This window comes from Hetaerina americana, unplaced genomic scaffold (genome assembly GCF_022747635.1).
Source record: "Hetaerina americana unplaced genomic scaffold, ioHetAmer1.1.p SCAF_2, whole genome shotgun sequence".
NCBI lineage: Eukaryota > Metazoa > Arthropoda > Insecta > Odonata > Calopterygidae > Hetaerina > Hetaerina americana.
In genome coordinates this window covers 67,646,825-67,669,326 of record NW_027286763.1, presented here as the reverse complement: position 1 = coordinate 67,669,326, position 22,502 = coordinate 67,646,825, and the positions used below count along the sequence as shown (strand labels likewise).

General features: G+C 38.4%; 1 protein-coding gene across 1 annotated transcript in view; it reads left to right on the top strand.

The window, feature by feature from the left end:
* LOC139687560 (serine/threonine-protein kinase 32B) overlaps window positions 1-22,502 on the top strand; it is a 538,955-nt gene that overhangs the window by 93,911 nt on the left and 422,542 nt on the right. The window contains exon 2 of the mRNA XM_071584772.1: window positions 7,305-7,360. Coding sequence (XP_071440873.1) covers window positions 7,305-7,360 — 56 coding nt within the window. The remainder of the gene's footprint in view (window positions 1-7,304; window positions 7,361-22,502) is intronic.

Sequence of the window (22,502 nt, the reverse complement as noted above, 5' to 3'; positions counted from 1 at the left end):
CAAATGTTTTTCTGGAAATCACGTTAACCCAGTTAGTCGGTAGTTATTCACTGGCACGAAAAGCATCCAATTTTGGATTGGAAATGGGTCGATTTATAATTTGAGTGTTTGTTTTAGGCTTCATCAAACTTTTCTACCCAATAAGGCTTCATAGCCCTCTGATAACGATTTAGAATATAAAATTTTAATATTAACTTATTGTATTTAGCTCCCTTGCGGAGTATATTTTAATCATGAGATAACTAGTGAGGAATATGAGGAAATGAAACACTTGGTGAGTAGGCCTACCATGCGCATCTACTGTACCATTTGTCTATGCTATTGAGGGTAGGCGTGATAACGTCTCAGAATCCACACAAACGAATGTAAAGCCTTTTGACATATTGTGCAAAATTTAGTAAAATTATCTGATCACTTTTTATGTTAATATATCCTCAGCATGAGGCAACCTCATGTTAACGGGATCACTTTGTGCTCAAACAATACATGTACCAAACGAACTAATCGGAGCAATTTATTCAATTGTATGGAATTTTACAGCGATTTTTAAATGTATCCCTGATGTGATTTTCAGGACGAATGAAAGGTTGTGTAATGCGCATTAAAATCTAGGCTTTTCTTGAGGAAATATGCATTTTATACCTCTAAGACTTTTTTGGTGGAAATTTTATGTGGAATACATCTCGGTCGCTTGCCATTTTGCGTTTCTTCAAATTCCAGCCGTACTCATTGCTATGCACTCTTGCATCATGATAAAGACGGTTAGGAGGAGTGCCTGTCTCGGTGTTATACCTGGATGTAATACCACCTCGCATTCCTGCTTGCAAATATGCACCTAACCGCATCACTTCTCCATCCAGGACCAAAACTCGCCGCCACTCGAGCTCTCCATATTCGTGAAATCGCATAAGCAGTAATATATTAGCCCTTTTCGCGAACGATATACGTTATGTATACGCCCATGGAAAACAAATTTTCGCGTACCCTTGAGATGAAACCGATGCCGTAAGCTATCCAAATGCACCATTTGGAATATATCTGTGTAATATAGCTATAAAAACGGGTCTTTCTATGTACAGGTATGTACTGTATTATGTTCAGAAATGCTTAGCTAACTTACGGAAGACCCAGGAGGCTGCTGAAATATGGCACCTTTAAGGTGTCTTAAATCTAACATGAAAGTGGCAATTCCCCACATGTGGACTCCCATAGAGTGAAAAATATATATAATAAAGCATGGGAAACACTACGGAGAAAACCAAAAAAGGAAAGAATACACAAATATTTATAATCATTGGAATTCTCCAAAATTTGTCATTATTGAAGCCTACTTCTTAATCGATTGGAGGAACGATATATGCTTTATTATGAGTTATTGAGTTTCTTTTATTCCAAAAAAAAACAATCCTCGTGAAGTCAAGAAATATTAAGTCCTGTAAGTCAGAAGATATCTAATTTACAGCATAATACACAATGATTTGATCCCATTAAAGATTTTTTCTATGTGTTTACTCGAGATTTGCTCGAAATTTAATAATTATTTCTATTACGGATGGTAGCTAGGTGGAATAATCACATTGCTGTTGAATCCAAATCAATATGCTATGAATAATGTATAGGGAGATTGAATGATATAAAGAAAATAAAAGTATTTTTATTGGTAAATTCGTATGTTTGACTGTCTTTTTTTTCACTGATGTAATTGAAGTGAGTTGGAAATGGTAAATAAGTTTCGAGGCAGTAGCCAATACTCTAATGACACTTTGCAGCTTTTTATTAACAAAAATGCACAGAAAAATCCATAATAGCATTGGAATACTAATTAATATTCATTATTACATTAGTATATCTAAATATATTTTTTATGTTATATAAATGAATAAGCTGAAATTGGCAAACAAACTAGACTCAAAACCACCTGGTACGATAAGGATGAAAAATTCAATCGATTATGGACACGAAATCGATATTAATTAACCGTGAATATAGTGTTGTTCTAAGTTTTGTGATTCGGAGTGTGTGAACAAAATGTCTTCATATATTGTGGGAATTAATGATGGCGGCGTTTCAAACGAAATAATCTTGGAAGGAATTGTAAATAAATTTCATCTTCCATATAAATTCATTTCCTGATAAGCCTATTTTGGTTAACGCAGAAGCCACACACACAACCCGAAACGTTTGAGGGTTTCCATTTAATAATTCTCTCATGTTTACCTTTAATAATCACTTTCATGATATTAATTTTTCATACACAAGTACGCACACACAACATAAACACTCGCATACGCACACGCAAACACATGTCTATTTAATGGTGTAGTACACACTACACCATGAGTATACACACACTACATACATGAGTATATTAACTAATAAATAAACTACGTTTCATAAAAAAAACAAAAAAATTTACCACTCGAAGTGATTTTTAAAATTTTTGGTGGATTCATAACCACTATCTTTAGGATGAAGGATTTCAATTCCTGTTCTTCCTTCCTTCTGAAATAACGGTTGTGTACGCACCAGAAAGTTTACAAATCATCCGTGAGTGTTGCGTTTATTTTTTGTGTCGATGCAAAAATGAAATCTATTAATTAATGTATATATATATATATATATATATATATATATATATATATGCATTTATTCGTATTCACTAATAACAATACACTGGGGGAGAAAATAAATGCATCGTTGTACCGTTGTATAGTCTAGGCCCATCCAAAAGTCAACGGTGGAATACCAATAGTAATAATAATATGCGAGTGAATGAATATGTGTGTGCGTGCGTGATAATACATGTGTGTGTACTTTTTACACATTAAAATGTGTTAAATATTGATTGTGTAAGTGGGGGTGTCCATGCGAACATGTCTATATACTTGAAGCGACCTTCTATTCACTTAGTAGCTTACGAGCTAGAGTGAGAGGTTTAAGAAAAACATAGGGGGAGAGGGATGGGATAAATAGACGTGAATAGGAATACAAAAGAAGAACTTAAAATAAAGCGCCTGAAAGATTCCGATGATACTTGAGCTCTCCATATTGTCTCCAAGAGAGAGAGAGAGATGGTCAACCGATTTAAAAAAAGAATGAGAGCAGAAACGAAAGCAGGAGGAGTTGGTAGGAGGAGCAACGGCTTCGGTGTAGTGTAAAGAAGAAACTGGAGGAGATCAAAGGGACGTGCGAGGGGACCGAATGGGGATAAGGGCAAAGGGAAATAAGAGAGTGAAAGATAGGAAAGGCGTAGGGCCAGAGGGAAAGGTGAGTTCCCAGGCAAAGGGGGGCGGGAGTCAGGACTGATGGGATAAGCAGGGTAGCTGAGAGAGAGCGACGCAAACGGGGAGAGGGCAAAGGAGCATTCCGAAGGTGCTCGAAAGGTTTATGGGGATCGGGGATACGTGGGATCAGATGGGCCGCGAGGTCTTTCTCTCACACCTCGGGCGGAATGTCTGCGGCCCGAGATCCAAAAGTTCTTGACAGGCCGCTGCTAGGTAACCGATGAAAAAATTGACTTGGAGAATTCAGAATTTATTCACCTCGACTCTAGTCATCAGGTCTTAAACCAGCAAAGCACCGGTAGCTAGATTATCATAGAAACTAAACTGGGACGGCTCATGGATTTATCCTCGCATAATACCTCGCAAGCCGCCGCAAGGGCGTGTGGCGGGGGGTGTTAGGTCACCACCCGTAAAAAGGAACAATACCACATGCAAAAACAACAACATGAAAAACTACACCCACAGCAGCGTCCACACTCATGCAAAAAATCCTTCATCCAACACTCATGCAAACACACATACCATGAACCAACAAACAACTGCACCCCAGGATGCAGCACTAAAGCCATCCAACAACACGCAAGCCAGGAGACAACAAGCAAGAATGCGAAACTCCACCACCACATGAACATGCAACACAAAACACTCTCCCCCCCGAGTAGACATTGGAAGGCAGAGAATGTGACCCAATGTTGCAGATAATGGGCAGATCCCCCCGTGGAGAGGGACGAGGGATTGCAGGGGGGACTTAAAAACAGATGCACAGAACACTAATGAGGTTATTCGGAATGAATAGGGTATGATAACAAAACACACGAGGCTAGCGAAAGGGCATGCAATTGAGAAGAAGTAATTATTCCCTAGACGCTGAGGGTGGCAAGTGGAATTTTTGCTATCATTTTTGCTGTCACCCAGGGAGACTGAACACGCCGGATAAGTGACATAAAAAACCATCAGTACGTAAATGGACCATAAATATTAATTTTGATTAATTAGCAATGTTAGGACTAGAGTTATTACGTGTTTTGGAATAACATTCCATGCAAATATGCTTCCACACAAATATCACACTTGCACATATATTTACATAATCTCACTTAAACAAATAGGCGTACATCCTATTTTTAATGTGTAATTTTATGCATAGATTTAATAAATTAGTGCTTTAAGTTTCTAATCAGGACTAATAAAAGTGAAATCTAAGAGCTACAGAGGATTGCAAATCCATTAGAAAAGCCGTTATGGCTATCGTTTAATTAATCTTTTTCTATCAATCGTACACTAAACCTAACTGGATGGATTATGTTTTGTATTTGAGGTACAATTGAAACTTTGCGACAGCATAGGAACCTTTTCAGTGTAGCTGAGTAGAGAGTTCATAATGAATGCTGAACATTATAATGCCGACGTAAGAAAAATTCAATTTCGTTACTGTTTCCGACGCCTCCACTGAATACATCGAGGGAATTTTTTAACGTCTCAATGGATGATCTAATAAATTTATACATTTTTCAAATAATTTTTACGATATCCACGGAAATTTCAATGGTTTATTCTTGGGAAGGAAGAAATCGAATTAGGAAACTCGATGGTATGAGCGAAGGCATCAAACGATCATTTTAGTTCTTACAGTAGGGTCCTTAATTGTACACATTTTAAATAAGAATCTTTCCCTGGACGAAAATTGCTTTCAATGGAAGGAGAAATGTAAAATAAAAACTCATAATTAGCAATACATTGATTTTTTCTTGCCTCTGATACAATGGAACCTACCTTTCGGATATTGGTGGAATATTTTTGGTAAATATTTCTCAATAAAAATTGCTCCACTTGCTCTCATGCCGGACTGTTTCCTGACCAATGATTAAGAGAGCATTTCTTAAAATAATCGCATAGACTTAATTATGTTCCTCCATCCACCATGGTGATGAAGGATTTAATAAGATGGAAATCAGAAAATAAAATGGTGTTAGACACGTGAAACATGGCTCTAAATAGACGATGGTAATCCTGTAAATAGTTGTGTGTGTCTATATCTATTTAGTTTTATTAAAAGAACTCTTCCCGTGCTTTCTAATCCAAGAAGAGCTACTTACCATGTATTTATTCAAGCCGAGAGGGAGATTACAGTGGTTAGGTTGCCCAGGATGCCGCTGTTGAACTGTGTTGTGCACTTTTGGATCCAAGGAGCTCGCCAAATTTTCGATCAGTTTACCCTTACACTACCGTACATGTAGAAAATAGATAGGCTTAGCAGTATAATTTCCCATAGAATGTAACCGCATCATTTCATGTTTTATTTATGACTTTTAAAAGCCAGTCAGTGACTAACTTGAACGAAAAACGCCCTTGATAAAATAAAGGTTTCCTTGGTTCCATTTTGAGTGTCTTTGATTTTTTGATTCTTAGGAGCGTTTAACATTGAAAGCGTTAGCCCAAGCCCCATGAGTATTTCACTGTACTGCGGAATGGGTGTTATTGATATGAGTAATAGGAATTACATCCTATTTTAGTTCATAGAAGAAGTTTAATAATCTCATGTAAGCAAAGGTTGGGCACAAATTGAATTCCAGTAACAGTGTGCAACTTTTTGTTTTTAGGTATAAATTGCTATTAGGCACCAAATGAAGACAGTGGGAATCAGACTACGGCGTTGCGCATCCCGTAACTATCCTTGTCTCTTGATACTACAAGTGACGGGACAGGTTGCCGACTTCCCTCCCCAATATGTAGTTACTAATACGGGAACATATTTTGTTGTACATTAAAATATTAGGTTAACAAAGTATGTTATTTATTTGAACGTATTACTATTTTAGGTTTATTTTTCTAGGAAGCAAGATTCTCAACCCTTTGAAAATTATTTTTCTTTTCGGCATTATTTATTATTGATCCTATGGTAGAAATTTGGCTTTACTCGCGACTTGAAACCAACTTTTTCGTGTGCAACAACCAGCGCTACTAAATGACACAGGTTGCACCTCGGCCTTGAGGCAGCAGTCGGTACAATACTGATGAATAAACAGATAATTATTGGCCACCCACTGGTCGGTGTGATTCCGCTACCAATTTAATGGTCATTGATAAAATGCATGCTCTTAGATGCATACACGACACTAGATTTAACTCAAATTTAAATTTCTCTAGCACCTCTTTATTAATATTATTTTTCTTGAATGAGAAAATTCTCTTTTTTTAGAATAGTACCAATTTTGACGTATACATTACTACATCAAGTATTTCCATCTCCTATGACACAATAAAATGCCATAGTTATTGAGAACACCCGTGATTTTAATCTGCCCACCTTGGGCAACATAATGGCACTAAAATTTCATTTGACATATTTTCGTAAACACATCCTCGGGAAAGGTTTTCACTGTCCCTTTGTTAAAGAATTTGTTCTGCAAATACATTTTGGTATCTCTCTGGAATTGAGTCCGTGTATGCCAAACGTTAGGTTGGAAAGACGATAATAATAAAAATGAATGGAAACGTTAGCTACCATTTTGCTAAGAAATTTATTCAAATTGACGCAAATAATATCCACCATTGAGAATTTTTTCCCTCTGTAAGCTTTTTTCAATTTTTTTTGCCGTGGCTTCCCAAGGGATGCACAAGTTTTGGAAACAATGCTGTCGAGTGTAGAGTTTTGAAATCTCGTTGAATTTCACATCTCTCAAAAAATAGGCGTGGTTGATAAAATGTGAGATAACATTTCGACACTGTTTTTATCCATATTTTCTTTCGTATACTCAAGGGCTTCAGTGCATTCATAGTCCATTTTCAGTTATGATGTCGCTCAGTTATTATGGATTTATTCTTGTTATTATATGTTGCCTTCTATGTTATAATGTGGCTTTATAGATGTCGATTGATAAACTTCTAAACTAGAGGAATAAATTACAATGCCCACCTTTATTATTTCTTTCAATATCTGAATGAAACATTTACCCCAATTAGAATGTACTGAAATAAGTAAGTAGTTTTACATTAATATTAATTTCTTTTAATTTACAGTGAACTTCGACCATTTTCAAATTCTCAGAGCCATCGGGAAGGGGAGTTTTGGAAAGGTAAGTTGGCAACTTCATTTGCATTAATTTCCTTAATGATTGATCCTCTTCACTGAATTTTGCGATTGGGAAACGTTTGGGAGAAAGCATTATTTATAGGAATTTTGGCTAATTAAAACCGCAATTAAACTACGCTGAAAGAGGCTAATCTAATAACTATTAGCACATAAGTCCCTGTAAAAATGGACAAGGAATTCTACTGTGCAAAATTACCGGTGATTATATCGTAATTTTGCTTGCGGTTTTTTCTTAATTATGGGTGGTTCCCTAACACCCCCCGCCACACGCCCTTGCGGCGGATTGCGGGGTATTAAGTAGATGTAGATGTACAACGGTTCACATTTCTCACTTATTGTTTTTTCATCGATGTCTAATTTAATGGCTAGGAGTTAAACCGCATAATATTTCATCGTATTTTCTCCAGGATGTAAAAGTATGCATAGATGAAAAACGGGTTATTTTAATATGTGGTATGGGATTTAAGAATATTCTGTGTCATGTCAGTCTGTCCATAGAATTACATTGGGAAATTTGTACTGACTTAGTCTAACGACAACCTACCCTAACCCTGTAGGCCTACCGACACCCTACCTAACGACAACCTACCCTAACCCTTTTAATTTACAGTGAACTTCGACCATTTTCAAATTCTCAGAGCCATCGGGAAGGGGAGTTTTGGAAAGGTAAGTTGGCAACTTCATTTGTATTAATTTCCTTAATGATTGATCCTCTTCACTGAATTTTGCGATTGGGAAACGTTTGGGAGAAAGCATTATTTATAGGAATTTTGGCTAATTAAAACCGCAATTAAACTACGCTGAAAGAGGCTAATCTAATAACTATTAGCACATAAGTCCCTGTAAAAATGGACAAGGAATTCTACTGTGCAAAATTACCGGTGATTATATCGTAATTTTGCTTGCGGTTTTTTCTTAATTATGGGTGGTTCCCTAACACCCCCCGCCACACGCCCTTGCGGCGGATTGCGGGGTATTAAGTAGATGTAGATGTACAACGGTTCACATTTCTCACTTATTGTTTTTTCATCGATGTCTAATTTAATGGCTAGGAGTTAAACCGCATAATATTTCATCGTATTTTCTCCAGGATGTAAAAGTATGCATAGATGAAAAACGGGTTATTTTAATATGTGGTATGGGATTTAAGAATATTCTGTGTCATGTCAGTCTGTCCATAGAATTACATTGGGAAATTTGTACTGACTTAGTCTAACGACAACCTACCCTAACCCTGTAGGCTACTGCTAACAACTAAAACAATTGTATCCAGTTTGGACACGATTTCATTACTGTTTCAGATACAGGGACTCATTTCTTTAAAATTCTCTCTTTATTATTCTCTACTTACTTTAACTTAAAATGTAGTAATAACTTAAGATAGCCGCTGAGAAAAAAATTTCCGGATAATTATCGTCAGGTCCCTATTTACATTAGTAAAATCGTGAAAATACATTTTTTACGATGTAGATTTTTTATCAAAATATGTGTACGTTAACGAATGAAGAAAACAGATAAATGAAAACTTTACCATGAAAATATTTTAATATAATAGTAGCTTGGTATTTGTGTCAATCAAAAACCTACCTTATCTGGTAGATTACCCATGGTAATATATTGAAGGTACAAGTAACAATATAAAGCTAGTGGGATATTGATCCTCAGATCTCAATAGATAGTTATTTTTTTATGCGTTATCGTGGAATTTCAGTGTTGATTATTTGATTGACTGTCTACTGGCTCATATCTATCTCCATTAACTTTAGGTGGCCGTTTCGTTAATCTTGTGATCCATTTCTCCAAATTGGAAAGCATGCCGGTACCTCGACTCAGGTCATGTATGGGCTCCGGCTCACCTGTCGGCATGTTATACCAGCGTGGTGGGTTTTAAAAATGTTTTCCTTGAAAATTGGGCGCCATAGAATTCGGCACGAGCATTGATCATCATACGGCTATTCAAACCATTAATATTGTAGGGAGTCGGAAATGAAATTCCTGCGAGCCCGCTTTCGAGGCATGAAACCGATTTCAATGAAACTCACCAGTTGTGAAGGGAGGGGAGAGGGTGGGAGAGGGAAGCGAGGAGGAGAGGGAACGGGGAAAAGGGGGTTAAACGGGTTGGCTCCTCCCCCGCACGAAACGGGGCTTTCCTTGCGTGAGCGGTAATCAAATTTCGCATGCATTTGTTTATCATGTGTGCACGCTTCCGCGCTGATAAATAATGTGAAGCATGTGCCCCTTCTACCTAGGGGCTTTGAGCCGCTTATATTTTCGGGATTTCCAATCTTCCGCGTGCACGGCGGCGTTCGGCGAGGGAGAGAGAGGGAGATGTATTTTTTTCCATAACGCTCCGAGCGGGGCGGACCCACCCGCTACGCTTGCCTCTTCTTTATTCACGAACCCAATTGATGCTCCACCCATTCAAAATATTGGCTCTCGGGGTAAAAAAAAGAATGAGGGAAAAAACCTCAAGGGACACTTAGACGGAGAGATTGCCTCGGGATTAGGGGGGGAGGAGCGAATGGGGAATAAGTGGTGGGAGTATATTTTCCCGAGTGCAAATGAGGAGTCAGTTACCAGCGGGGGGGGGGAGGGAAAAATGGAGATGGGGTAACTTAAAACTGAGGGACTCCGGAGCCAATGAGAATTTTTTAACTGGAGAAAATGAGTTAGTTCAAAGGTTTAATGAGGGCAGACGGTGGTGAAGGAATCGAGATATAAAAGGTCAAAGTACATCGCATGGCACTGCGGACGAACAGCTCTCTCATTTAAAGATTCCCTGCAAGTGTGCCTCAAGGCATGGAGTAATTATCATCAAAATGAGAAGGTGACGATTTAGGACAGGAACAGCCACCAGATTTTATTTTAATTCATGACTTTTGAGTCTTTCATGGATATCATCGGATTCATTAGTAGTAATGAAGTCGTTTTATTGTGCAAGCATTCATTATTAAGAACTTGATCTAACTTCATGGATGATTATATGTTATTGATAAAATTTACATTTTAGGAATAATGAACCAGCTGAAGAAATATGCTTTTTCATTCGACCATTATGAAAAGAAGAGATGGATTCTTTATCCCATGGACAAAATTCAAAGATAAATAAAACGCGTGCTACGTCCTATAAGAATGGTGATGAAAGAAAAGAAATTCACTTCATGGTATCAGTGGTAGTATTTATTCTTAACTTTTATGCCTTCGACAGGAATTCTAGATAATGGAATCGTATCTTTAGATTTATTTAATTTTAGAATCACGCTGTGTTATGTGCCGTGCTCGTTAATTCGTGCCTGGGATGAAAAAGAAAAAAAACCCAACCATATTCGGAACAACCGAGATAGATTCCCATTCTTGGCAATATGTTAATTTTACGCGAAATGATTACGGTGGAAAGAAAAACGCATAGCGGAAATCGCTTCATTGCTGATGAAGCATTCCTCACAGGAAGATAAAATGTAAAAATGTAAAAGTAGTAGCGTTCATTTGGCTTTTCTCTGATTTTGTTATTCGACCCTAACTTTTACTCTCACGCATGCGTCAAGAGTTCCGGGAGGAATGTAAGTGAAATTGGGAAATGATAAAAATTGTAATACCTGGATGATTGAGAGATCTCAGAACTGGATCCCATTGCGTTGTTTCATCCATGATGAATACGAATATATTTTTTACCGAGTATCCGAGCCTTACACAAAACAATATATTCCGAGTGCGAGAACGAGAGGTTAGTGCCTCAACCATCCAAAATGTAGTCCAGTTATGGGGGAAATATTAGTTTGAACATATTTAAAAAAGTGCACGTTGCATAGTGTATGGGAAATTGATACATACATGAACTGATTAATGTGCGTATTTTTCTATCTGCACACTTTTAGCAAAATATGTTATTTTTGGTATAAATTACGTATTTTGTTTAAACACTTACCTGTATTCAGAGAGACTGAACAACTATTCATACTTCTATTACAAGGTCCGTGCAAAAAAAGATGTGACTGGCATATTTATGCGCCCACGGATCACAGTCAGTAAAAGGTCGCCTTCTAACGGTGTCTGTGAGAGGTAAAACACCACCTTTCTCGTGGCTCAATATCGATTTGTCTCCGCGCAACAATCATTCTTGTCTGAGGTTACACGCGCTTTTTTTACCAATTCTTCTGTCGGGAGAGGGAAGATGCTAAAGAAGCAGCGCGTGTGCATTGAATTTTATTTTAATTTTGGTAAAAGTGCAACTGAAACTTACGCAATGATTCAAGAGGTATTCGGTAGTGAATCTATAAATTGGACACAGTGTTGTCGCTGGTAAAACCATTTCCAGTCAGGACAAACCTCGGCCGATGAAGAACCGAGAAGTAGACAAACATCGACGTCAACAAACGACGCCTACGTCAACATTATGAATGATTTAAGGCGAGAAAACCGTAGGTCAACTGTCAGGAAGATTGCCAAAGAAGTTGAAATTAGTGTTGGATTGTGTTGAAAACAATTTTTGGCATGCAGCGCGTCCAAATTTGCGCCACAAGGGTTAACAGATGAGCAGAGGCAACAACGAATTGCCATTAACCAAGAACTGCTCGATTTTTCAAACGACGACCAAAAATTCTTTAAAACAATCGTCACAGGTGACGAAATCTGAGTGTGTGGTTATGATATAGCAACCAAAGCCCTGTCTTCACAGTGGAAGGGGCCATCTTCCCCACGAACCTTGAAGCTCGGATAACGCGATCGAACGTGAAGGTGATGTTGTTCGTTTTCTTCGATTGGAAAGGGATTATCAATTTTGAATATGTCACCCAAGGGCAAAATATGAATGAGCGGTACTGAATAGAGGTTAAAAGAATGTTTAGGCTCGCTTTGTTGCAGAAGAGACAACAAATGTGGAAAAACAAGTCTTGGTACTTTCATCACGACAACGCACCGGCGTACACATCATTGACTGTTACCGAGTTTCTGGCCAAAAAAAAAGCACACCGGTGATTCTCAAACCACCTTAATCTGTGCATCTTACTCCAGCCAACCTTTTCCTATTTTTTAAGTTGAAATACGACTTGAAAGGACGCCGATTTGAAACTATAGAACAAACCCAACAAAAGTGTCCCGCAGACATAAAGGCTATCCCTAAAGGACAGTTCCAGACGGCATTCGAAAGCTGGAAAAACATGGGAAACGTTGTGTTGGCAGCCAAGGGCTGTATTTTGGAGGCGATAAGAATGATTGAAGAGTAGCTAATGAATTTAAGTATTTATTCAAACAGTGTCATCTTTTTTTGGCAGGCTTTTTACAGTGATTACATTACATTTATAAATGCTCATTCAAATCATAAATATTTGTATAAGTGAGTTTTCCGTATAAGTATTTAGTCATTGAGTGAATTTTCGACGCCCAAAATTATTTATTTGAAAAATTAATGTCTTAGGTTAGCTTACGTTTTTTTCTGAATGTATCAATTCCGGGAAAAAATGTGAAATTAGTCGCCATGTTGGTCAAAGTAGCATCACGTCACTCACGATGCTAAAAAATATTATGTTATTCAATGCAATAAAAGATAAACACATACATGTATGCACACAATACACATTATATATTTGCAATTTTGAATTTTGTGGAATACTGCTACTTAAGTCTAGTTTCAATATTTAGGCATCAGAGTGGGATACCTCTTTGGATAGCTCTTTTACTGCAGGATTATGCCATATACGAGTATATCGGGTTTCCGTAAAAATATCGCATTTTAAATATCCTATCCCCTTACCCTATCATTTTTTAAATTGTTCCTTCTTACACGAAGAATTTTGTGTCTTCAAATATTTATCTGTTGGATTATTTTAAACGTATTTATCGATAATTGATTACAGTTGCAATGGTGTTCATTGTGAGGTAAACGATCTAATTTATTTCAGCTATAAAAATCTATTAGGAATCAGTTAATTTACGTCTCATAAAGATTCTAACAAAATACTATAAACTGATCTGATGTCTAGAGAATCGTGTCTCTCCCGAAAATACGTCGGTAACCTTAGTCATTTTTGGTTGCTAGGATGAGAGAATAAGTATTTAGCGCACTTTGGAATTAAAAATTTGCATATTTTTGATAACAAATTTTAATAAAAAAATGTTCACTCTCAATTCATCATTGAGGGATTTATTATTTTAACATATCATGGTTGCCATATTGGTAGATGCGCATTCAGTCCCAGGTGGGAATAACCGTTCAATCTAAAATATTTGGTTTAATTATTCATTTAAATGCTATCTTTAATTAAACGTGCTTCATTTAATATAGATTACCGAGAGTGTAAATTAAGTATTCATATCTTTCATAAAATGGAATGCTCTATTCATTGCGAGGAACTTCATGCGCTCATTAAACGGCGAAATACACTTTGATAGGCAAAGTATTGCATAGGAAGCACGGCAAATGACGTTACAGGAAGCATCAGCGTGCCATAAAAAGGGTGCAACATTTTCCCGATTGTTGAAAGAGGTGCCAAAGTAGTAAATACTATAGTGCTATTACATATAAAGGAACTGAATCGCAATTGTTTTGATGTAAATTCTACTCACATTGAAACATTTGTTGAGGAAAGGTAGTTTTGTGAAATTTGTGATAAATTTTAACATATGTATTTAGAAAAGGTCATCAAAACCGCTGACTCAGTTAATTGAATGTACTTAAATTGCACTATATTTCTCTTTACATAAATTTTAGCACAGCGTTCTATAACTCAAAACGTGCTTTCAGCTATCTCCTGAAAATTTTTTGGTTTCAATAATCAAATAACGAATATTTGTGCTCTATATATTTACTTAGTAGTATTGGAATACAGCCTATGTAATCAAGTGCTCCGTTTCTGTTTTAATATTTATATTAAAGCCGAATAATATTTATGTGGCCAATATTTTGTTAATTTCAAAATATTTTCAACGGGTTTCGACCCATACCCTTCCTGCGTATTCCGACTAGTATAAATATATTCATGGCAGCAGGCTGCGTTTGGGAGACCAAACACGAGTTTTGATGAGCTCAGGTGTTCCTGTTGGTCGTATTCCTATCCTCGCCAACCTTGATAACAGATTTCCCACCGCTCACATAACCTGCTTGCTCACATTCAATCATGTAAACGCACTTGAGCGAGAAAATTGTGAAATAGCACAGTGGAGGAAGGTAATTAGGCGTTCCTATCGAAAAAACAACTCTGCTGCCTTCTTAAGAAAGCATTTAGGTTAAACGTTTATCGTTGATTTTAATGGTATTTTATAATTTAAGTTTTTGGCCGCTGTACGGTGCTTTATTCACTGAAAACTCAATCGAGCAATGTCACCATATTCCCAATTATTTTGACATTTAATTAGACGATAATACAATATTCGGTATTTCAACTGTTTGTATCCTGGGTGGATTGAAGCCGTGTATTATCAGGATGGCGATTGGCGACATTGATGTTCTGGTTAGGTAGGGCGTGGTGGCCTAATGGCCTAATTGGCCTAATGTGTCCCCGTATTCTGTTTCAAGTTGACACACTTGCCAGCAGGTTTATTAAAAGTCCACCAAGTTTTTCCCAACACATTGGAATCATATCTTGGTCATCTGATGGCAGATATTTCAATTTTTTTTTATAATGATGTGCCAGTTTATTGACTGCTTCATGCCGCATCTAATTGCTTAACATCTAAGTACCACCACCAAACACATTCTTTGGGTAGCATAGTTCCTCGATGGGACAAATTGTTTCTGGGCCAGGGATCATATAATTTTATATAATTTCCTGACTGTCTTTGCATCATTCTGTATTTTCCGCCGCTTGTAATTCATGCTTGTTCGTCAGTCGCGGTACCATCAGTGAATAAAACTGAGCCAATGGCTCTTCATTCATTTTCTTTGACAGTTGTCATTGTTACTTGATTTAGACGAAGTAATTTGGAGACACCTTTTGAAATTGAACTTATAAATTTATCAAACAAATATAGTCTCGCAGTACAGTTAATATAGTTATCTGTTATAGAAAAAAATATTTCTCGAAGGGAGATGGTGTAATTAAGATCAAATCGACAGTTTAACTTTCTTGCAACAGAGAAAATATGTATTATTATGTTGTGCAATAAAGTTGGCGCATGGTACCAAAAATAACACCTAGCAATTACTTAATGTTCTCGGAGTTTAGCAAATTACTCTGCAGATAAAAGAAGAAGCGTGACCGTAGTGCCACATCGGGAGTTCCAGTTCCCAGCATATATATATATATATATATATATATATATATATCACATTTGATGTCTGCAGGTATTTTATCTTGAGGGCCCATACCGGGTCATTGATAAAGGAATGCACTTTCTTCCGTGCTACGGTGAAGAAACTGGGGATTGAGAAAGGGGAGACAGGTCATGAATAATATTTTCACGACTTTATCAGAGGTGGATTTTTTTTAATGCTGCGGCGATACGGGCTTTATCCCACGATCAGACTGGGCGTGGAACAGTTCCACCCACCATTTATCTTGAACAAGCAAGGCGCGTTTTTTATTATCTAGAATTTTTAGGTATTTGCGGCGACAAGCAATAAATCACCAAGTTTTGAAACCAGTCGGCTTGTATTTACTCATTGCAGACTCTGGGACGCTTTTTGCTGCTATAAATTTCGTGTCGGCAAAGTTTAGCTTATTTAGCATGAGCTATTGAAAATGTGATTCCCCGAGCGAAAAACAGTTGGAATTAGATGCAGTTTTCTTTCAGACTAAGTTTACATTTTTTATATAAATTATGGCATGCATGCGTTTATATGCAAATATATATGTGCATACATATACATATACATATATATGTATATGTATATATATATATATATATATATATATATATATATATATATATCTGTGTGTGTGTATATGTGTATATATATATATATATATATACATAAATCTTCGAGACAGAACGCTCTTCGGCGACGTACAAATAAACACTGATAAAGGTTTTTAAAACATAGAATTACAAAGAAAGGATACTTACATATTTGAGTGTCTTTTCTTTGTGTTTTTATGTTTTAAAAATATATATCAGTGTTTATATATATAAATATAACCATAAATACAGTAATCAACCCGAAGGTCGGTTTGGTAGGTGATGGTAGAGGTCACCCAGTACTATGCCCCACGGCTTGTGAAATTCACATGTCATGGTGGGGGGGCCAGTTCCTTTCCCTATGGTTATGGTTCCCCAGGAAGGTCTGGTACCCGAAAAATCACATAGCTTGGGTGGAGCTACAGGTGCCCGGAGTCCCTTGCTCGGGAATCGAACCGGGCCCCTCCGGTCAGTAGTCCAACGCTCTACCCCCTGGACTACCGCGACCCACTAAATATACTTGTACACACACACACAAGGTGTGATCAAAAAAGACCGGACTGATTTTATTCTGCGCAAACCGTTCAACGGATCGAAACGAGACACTGTGCGCCATATAGCGACACATCTGGTGACTAAAACAAGCGGTGTTGTGTTTTTTTACGTCAAGTCATTACGCAGCGGCAGCGGTACGTGTATTAACCTGTTCGTCGCCCTGTACAACGGCAGCAAAGGAGCTAGAGGAACCTCGTGTGTGCGTGAAATTTTATTTCAAGCTTGGCAAAAGTGCTACAGAGGCATTTGGATGATTCAGCAAGCCTTTGTTAATGAAGCTATGAGTCGAAGCAGGTGTTTTGAGTGGTACAGTTGTTTTAAATCCGGCAGAACCTCGACAGATGAAAATTCGGGAACGGGGCGGCCTTCCACCTCGACATACCCTGACCATGTCAACTTGGTGAACGATTTGGTAGGAAAAATTGCGGTTTAACTGTTAGGGAGATAGCCGAAGAACTGAATATTAGTTTTGGATCCTGTCAGACAATTTTGATAGACATTTTGGGCATGACGCAAGTCGCATCAAAATTCGTCCCGCGGGTGCTGACTGATAAACAGAGACAAAAACGTTTGGACATTAGTCAGGAACCACTGGATCGAGTCAATGCCAACCCAGTGTTTCGTAAAACCATCCTAACTGTTGATGAAATCTGGGTTTACGGTTATGATATTGAGACAAAGGCCCAGGATTCTCAGTGGAAAGGTGGTCATCCTCCGCGACCAAAGAAAGCTCTCATATCCTGGTTCATTGTGAAGGTCATGCTGGCGTGTTTATTCGATTGGCAAGATCATGTTCATTTTGAATACGTCCCTCAAGGTCAAACTGTCAACAAAGATTTCTACATAAAGGTTATGAAGAGACGGAGGGTCACAGTGAGCCCAAAGAGGCCGGACACGTGGAGAATACATGCATGGCGTTTCCACCACGATAACGCGCCGGGTCTCACGGCGCTGATCGTGTCAGAGGTTTTCGCCAGAGCTGGAACTTTCCTGATCCCGCAGACACCCTACTCTCCAGACGTGGCTCCATCAGGCTTTTTTTGTTTCCAAAGTTAAAATCAACCTTGAAAGGGCGCCGATTCGACTCTATTGCGGACATTAAAACCAATTCTACGGCGGACCTGAAGAGGATCCCTAAGGCGGCTTACCAGGCAGGGTTCGAGAGCTGGCAAAAACGTTGGCAAACGTGTGTCGTCAGCCAAGGCATCCACTTTGAGGGCGAAAAGTTCGATTAAGCTGTATCCCTCGAAATAAACAAGTTATAAAACCAGTCCCATCTTTTTTGATCACAACTTGTATATGTATATATATATATATATATATATATATATCCAAGCTATACACACACACACACATATATATATATGTATATATATATATATATATATATATATCCAAGCTATACACACACACACACATATATATATATGTATATATATATATATATATATATATATATATATATATATATATATATATATATATATATATATATATATATACCCCTCCCCGGACTACAACCTTGACGTGGTGGAAGGGCTTGTGCGTTCCGATGACCCCTAGAGCTGTGCTGGCGGGAGTAATAATTATTGCTCCTGGTAGGGTCATCCATGCCAGATAGGTCGAAGGTTAGGAGCCAGACGAAAGGTAGTCCACGCAGCGTCTGTTCCTCAGTGAGGCGGCTGCAATGGCGTCTGACCCCAGTGGGGCGGCCAGTAAGTGATGGTGTCACGTTAAAAACACTATTGAGGAAGGCAACGGGAAACCACCTCAATTATCATTCCCTAGAAAAATATGATGGACAATAGAGATATTTTGAGTCCTGGCAACCACGGGGCTCGGCCCAATCGGCCGTGTGTCGTGCCCGGCAGCGGGGGAGGCAAGGCTTCCGCGGTCGTCATCCCACGAAACCCTTGCAAGGGAAAACCAGCAGCAGCAGGACAGAAGACGCAGGAGAAGAAGACGAAATTAGTTAGAATAGGAACGTGGAATGTTAGGACAATGATGAGGACAGGGAAATTGGAGAATGTTAAGCGAGAGATGGAAAGGGGAAATATAGATATTTTAGGTCTATGCGAGGTGAGATGGAAAGATAGCGGGGATTACTGGAGTGATAAGTATAGAATAATATACAGCGGCGGGGACGAGAGCCAACGAGGGGTTGCCATTGTATTAAATGAAGAGGTAGGGAGAAGCGTAGTCAACATAGAGCAGGTAACGGATAGAATACTACTAGTGGAGATAAAAGCAGAACCGACGAACTTAGTTATTATTCAGGTATACATGCCACCGAGCAACCATAAGGAAGAAGAGGTCGATAGGATATACGATTAGTTAGAGGACATGATCGCGTGTGTTCCTGCAGGGAAACATTTGATAGTGATGTGGGATTGGAATGCGACGGTAGGCGAAGGAAGAGATGGTGATGAGGTGGGGGACTACGGTTTAGGCACGAGGAATGACCGCGGGGAGAAAGCAGTTGAGTTCTGCAGAAGACAGAAGTTAGTCATCACCAACACTTGGTTTAGACACCACAAAAGACGCAGGTATACATGGAAAATGCCAGGTGACTCAGGAAGATATCAGCTAGATTATATCCTGGTTAGACACAGGTTTAGGAATAGTGTGATAAATTCCCACAGCTTCCCGGGAGCGGATGCGGACTCAGACCACAATTTAGTTGTTATGAAATGTAGCGTACGTTTCAAAAAGATAAGGCAGGGGCGGCGAGTTAGAAAATGGAATGTAGAAGCATTAAATGGGTTGAAAAGGAAGGAATACAAACAGGCGGTAGAGAAAATCATGGTAAAGGGCTTAGTACTATCGAAGAAAAATGGGAAATGATCAAGAAGGGGTTGTCTAAAGCCGCAAAAGACACTATTGGAACCGTTAACGCTAAAAGGACTAGGAAACCATGGATCACGGATGAGATGATTACAAAGATGAATGAGCGGAGAAAATGGAAGAATATGAATACAGAATTAGGCAAAATGAAGTACAAAGAATTGAACAATAAATTGAGGCGGGCAACAAATAAAGCAAAAGAAGCATGGTGGAAGACGCAGTGCGAGGATATGGAAAGTCTGCAGAGGAAGGGTGAAATCGGTGCGCTGTACAGCAAAGTTAAATCGTTATCGGGAAGTAAGAAAGGAAGAGCTATGCTAACAGTTAGAGATAAGGCGGGTAAGGTAATAGTTAACGCAGGAAAGATCCAAGAGAGATGGAAGGAGTATGTAGAAGAACTGTATGGTAAAGAACTCAGACCAACAAAGTTAGACATTGAAAAAGAAAATGACGTAGAGGAGGACAGCTTAGGTCCAGGCATACTAGACCATGAGATAGAAAGGGCATTAAGGGAGATGAAACTAAATAAGGCCGTGGGGGTAGATAACATTCCCGTGGAACTTTTAAAATGCTTAGGAAAATGTGGGAGGAAGAGGCTATATGGGCTGATCCGTAGTATTTATGAGGAGGGAATCTGGCCGGAAGACTTCGTGAGATCGGTTTTAGTTCCTATTCCGAAAAAGGTAAAGGCCACGTCATGTGAGGACTATAGGACAATTAGTTTGATATCCCACGCAGCTAAAGTTGTTCTCAGGATCATAAACAAAAGGATAGAGAGTAGGGCAAATGATTTCTTAGGGGATGATCAGTTTGGGTTTAGGAAGGGGAGAGGTACGCGTGATGTCATTGCAGTAATGAGATTATTAATCGAGAGGAATATAGAACACAACCAGGAGGTATTTGCCTGTTTCGTAGATTTCGAAAAAGCGTTTGATAGAGTGAATTGGGAAAAACTAATGAGTATATTGCAGAAAATAGGAATAGATTGGAGGGAAAGGAGGCTAATCCGCAACCTGTACATGTCTCAGACTGCTCAGGTGCGGGTGGGAAATGGGGAGTCAGGATGGGCAGCGTTAGGAAGGGGTGTGAGGCAGGGTTGCCCATTATCACCGTTGCTGTTCAACCTGTATGCAGAGGAAATGATTAAAGAGGCATGGGAAGAACTCGAGGTAGGAATGAAAGTGGGCGGGGAATTCGTAAAATCAGTTAGGTTTGCTGATGACCAAGCCTTAGTTTGTCAGTCAGCCAAGGGGCTGCAAGCATTGCTGAGTGAATTGGAAATTCAGTGCGACAGGTATGGGATGAGAATCAATATTAATAAAATAAAGGGTATGCGATTTTCTAGTAAGAAAAAGGCTAAGCTTAACATTAAAATAGGAGGGCAAAAACTAGAGCAGGTAGAGCAGTTTACGTATCTCGGTAGTGTTTTGGACCAACACGGTCAAAGTAGTAGGGACGTAAGGAGAAGAATTGCGCTAGGCAAAGAGGCTTTCACAAGGAGGAGGGAGCTGATGACGGGGACTTTGAGTAAGGATGTTAAGAAAAGACTCGTAAAAACTTTGATATGGAGCGTAGCTATGTACGGTGCGGAAACGTGGTCATTGAAGCAGGAGGATAGACGTAGATTGGAGGCTTTTGAAATGTGGGTGTGGAGAATAATGGAGAAGGTGAAATGGACAGAGAAGAAAACAAATGAGGAAGTACTTGGTATGGTGGGAGAAGAGAGGGGTTTGTTGGGAGAAATCCTGTGGAGGCAGGAAAAGTGGATGGAAGGGGTATTGACAGGCAGTGGGATGTTGAAGACTGTGATAGAGGGTAGAATGTTGGGCAAAAGAGGAAAGGGAAGGAACAGGATAGGGATGTTGGACGGGATGAAGGGAGGAAGAAAGTACTCAGAGATGAAGAGGGACCTGATATAGAGTAGGATGATGGATTTTGTGTTTTGTTAGGAGTAAGAAAATATTTGTTTGGTAGTTGTGTCCATCCAAAAACCTACCTTAACCGGTAGATTACCTTAAAAAAAAATATATATATAAACACAGATGTAGATTTTTAAACCATAGAGAGCCAAAGAAAGGACTATTGCAATATGTTGTTTTGACGTTTCGACGGCTCGGCCGTCGTCTTCAGAATCATGAAGTCAGAATGAGGCTCTCTATGGTTTAAAAATCTACATCTGAGTTTTTATATACTTGTGCGTTGCCGAAGAGCATTCCATTTCGAAGAATATATATATATATGTATGAATAAATGAATATATATGTATATATATGTTTATATATATACATATATATGTATGTATGTATATATATATGTATATATGAATATATACATATGCACACACACATATATATATATATGTATGAATAAATGAATATATATGTATATATATGTTTATATATATACATATATATGTATGTATGTATATATATATGAATATATACATATGCACACACACACGCACACGCACACACACACACACACACACACATATATATATATATATATATATATATATAACTACTAATGCAACTATAATTTCTATTCGAGCAAAGGTGCGTTCGTTCAATGGCTGTTTTAGTTTGATGAAGATTTCTTTTAAATTGAAACTATCCCACTATGCCAGTTGGTGGTTGGACATATTGTAAAAATAAATTTTATAATTTGGAAAAATGTAGAAATTCTTCCTCTTATGATTAGCATCCGCGAGAATATCCCCGAGTTATAGGTTTCGTAGTTATAATTGCATTGTAGAGAGTGCTATATAAGTCAGGTGCTTCTTGTCTCCGAACTTCGTGCTACCCATCTCGAAAGCAACTTCTGTTAACAAGTTTTTTTATTTTCAACCGCGAGCGTAACATAATTTTCCTTCCTTCATTGAACTAATTTCGGTG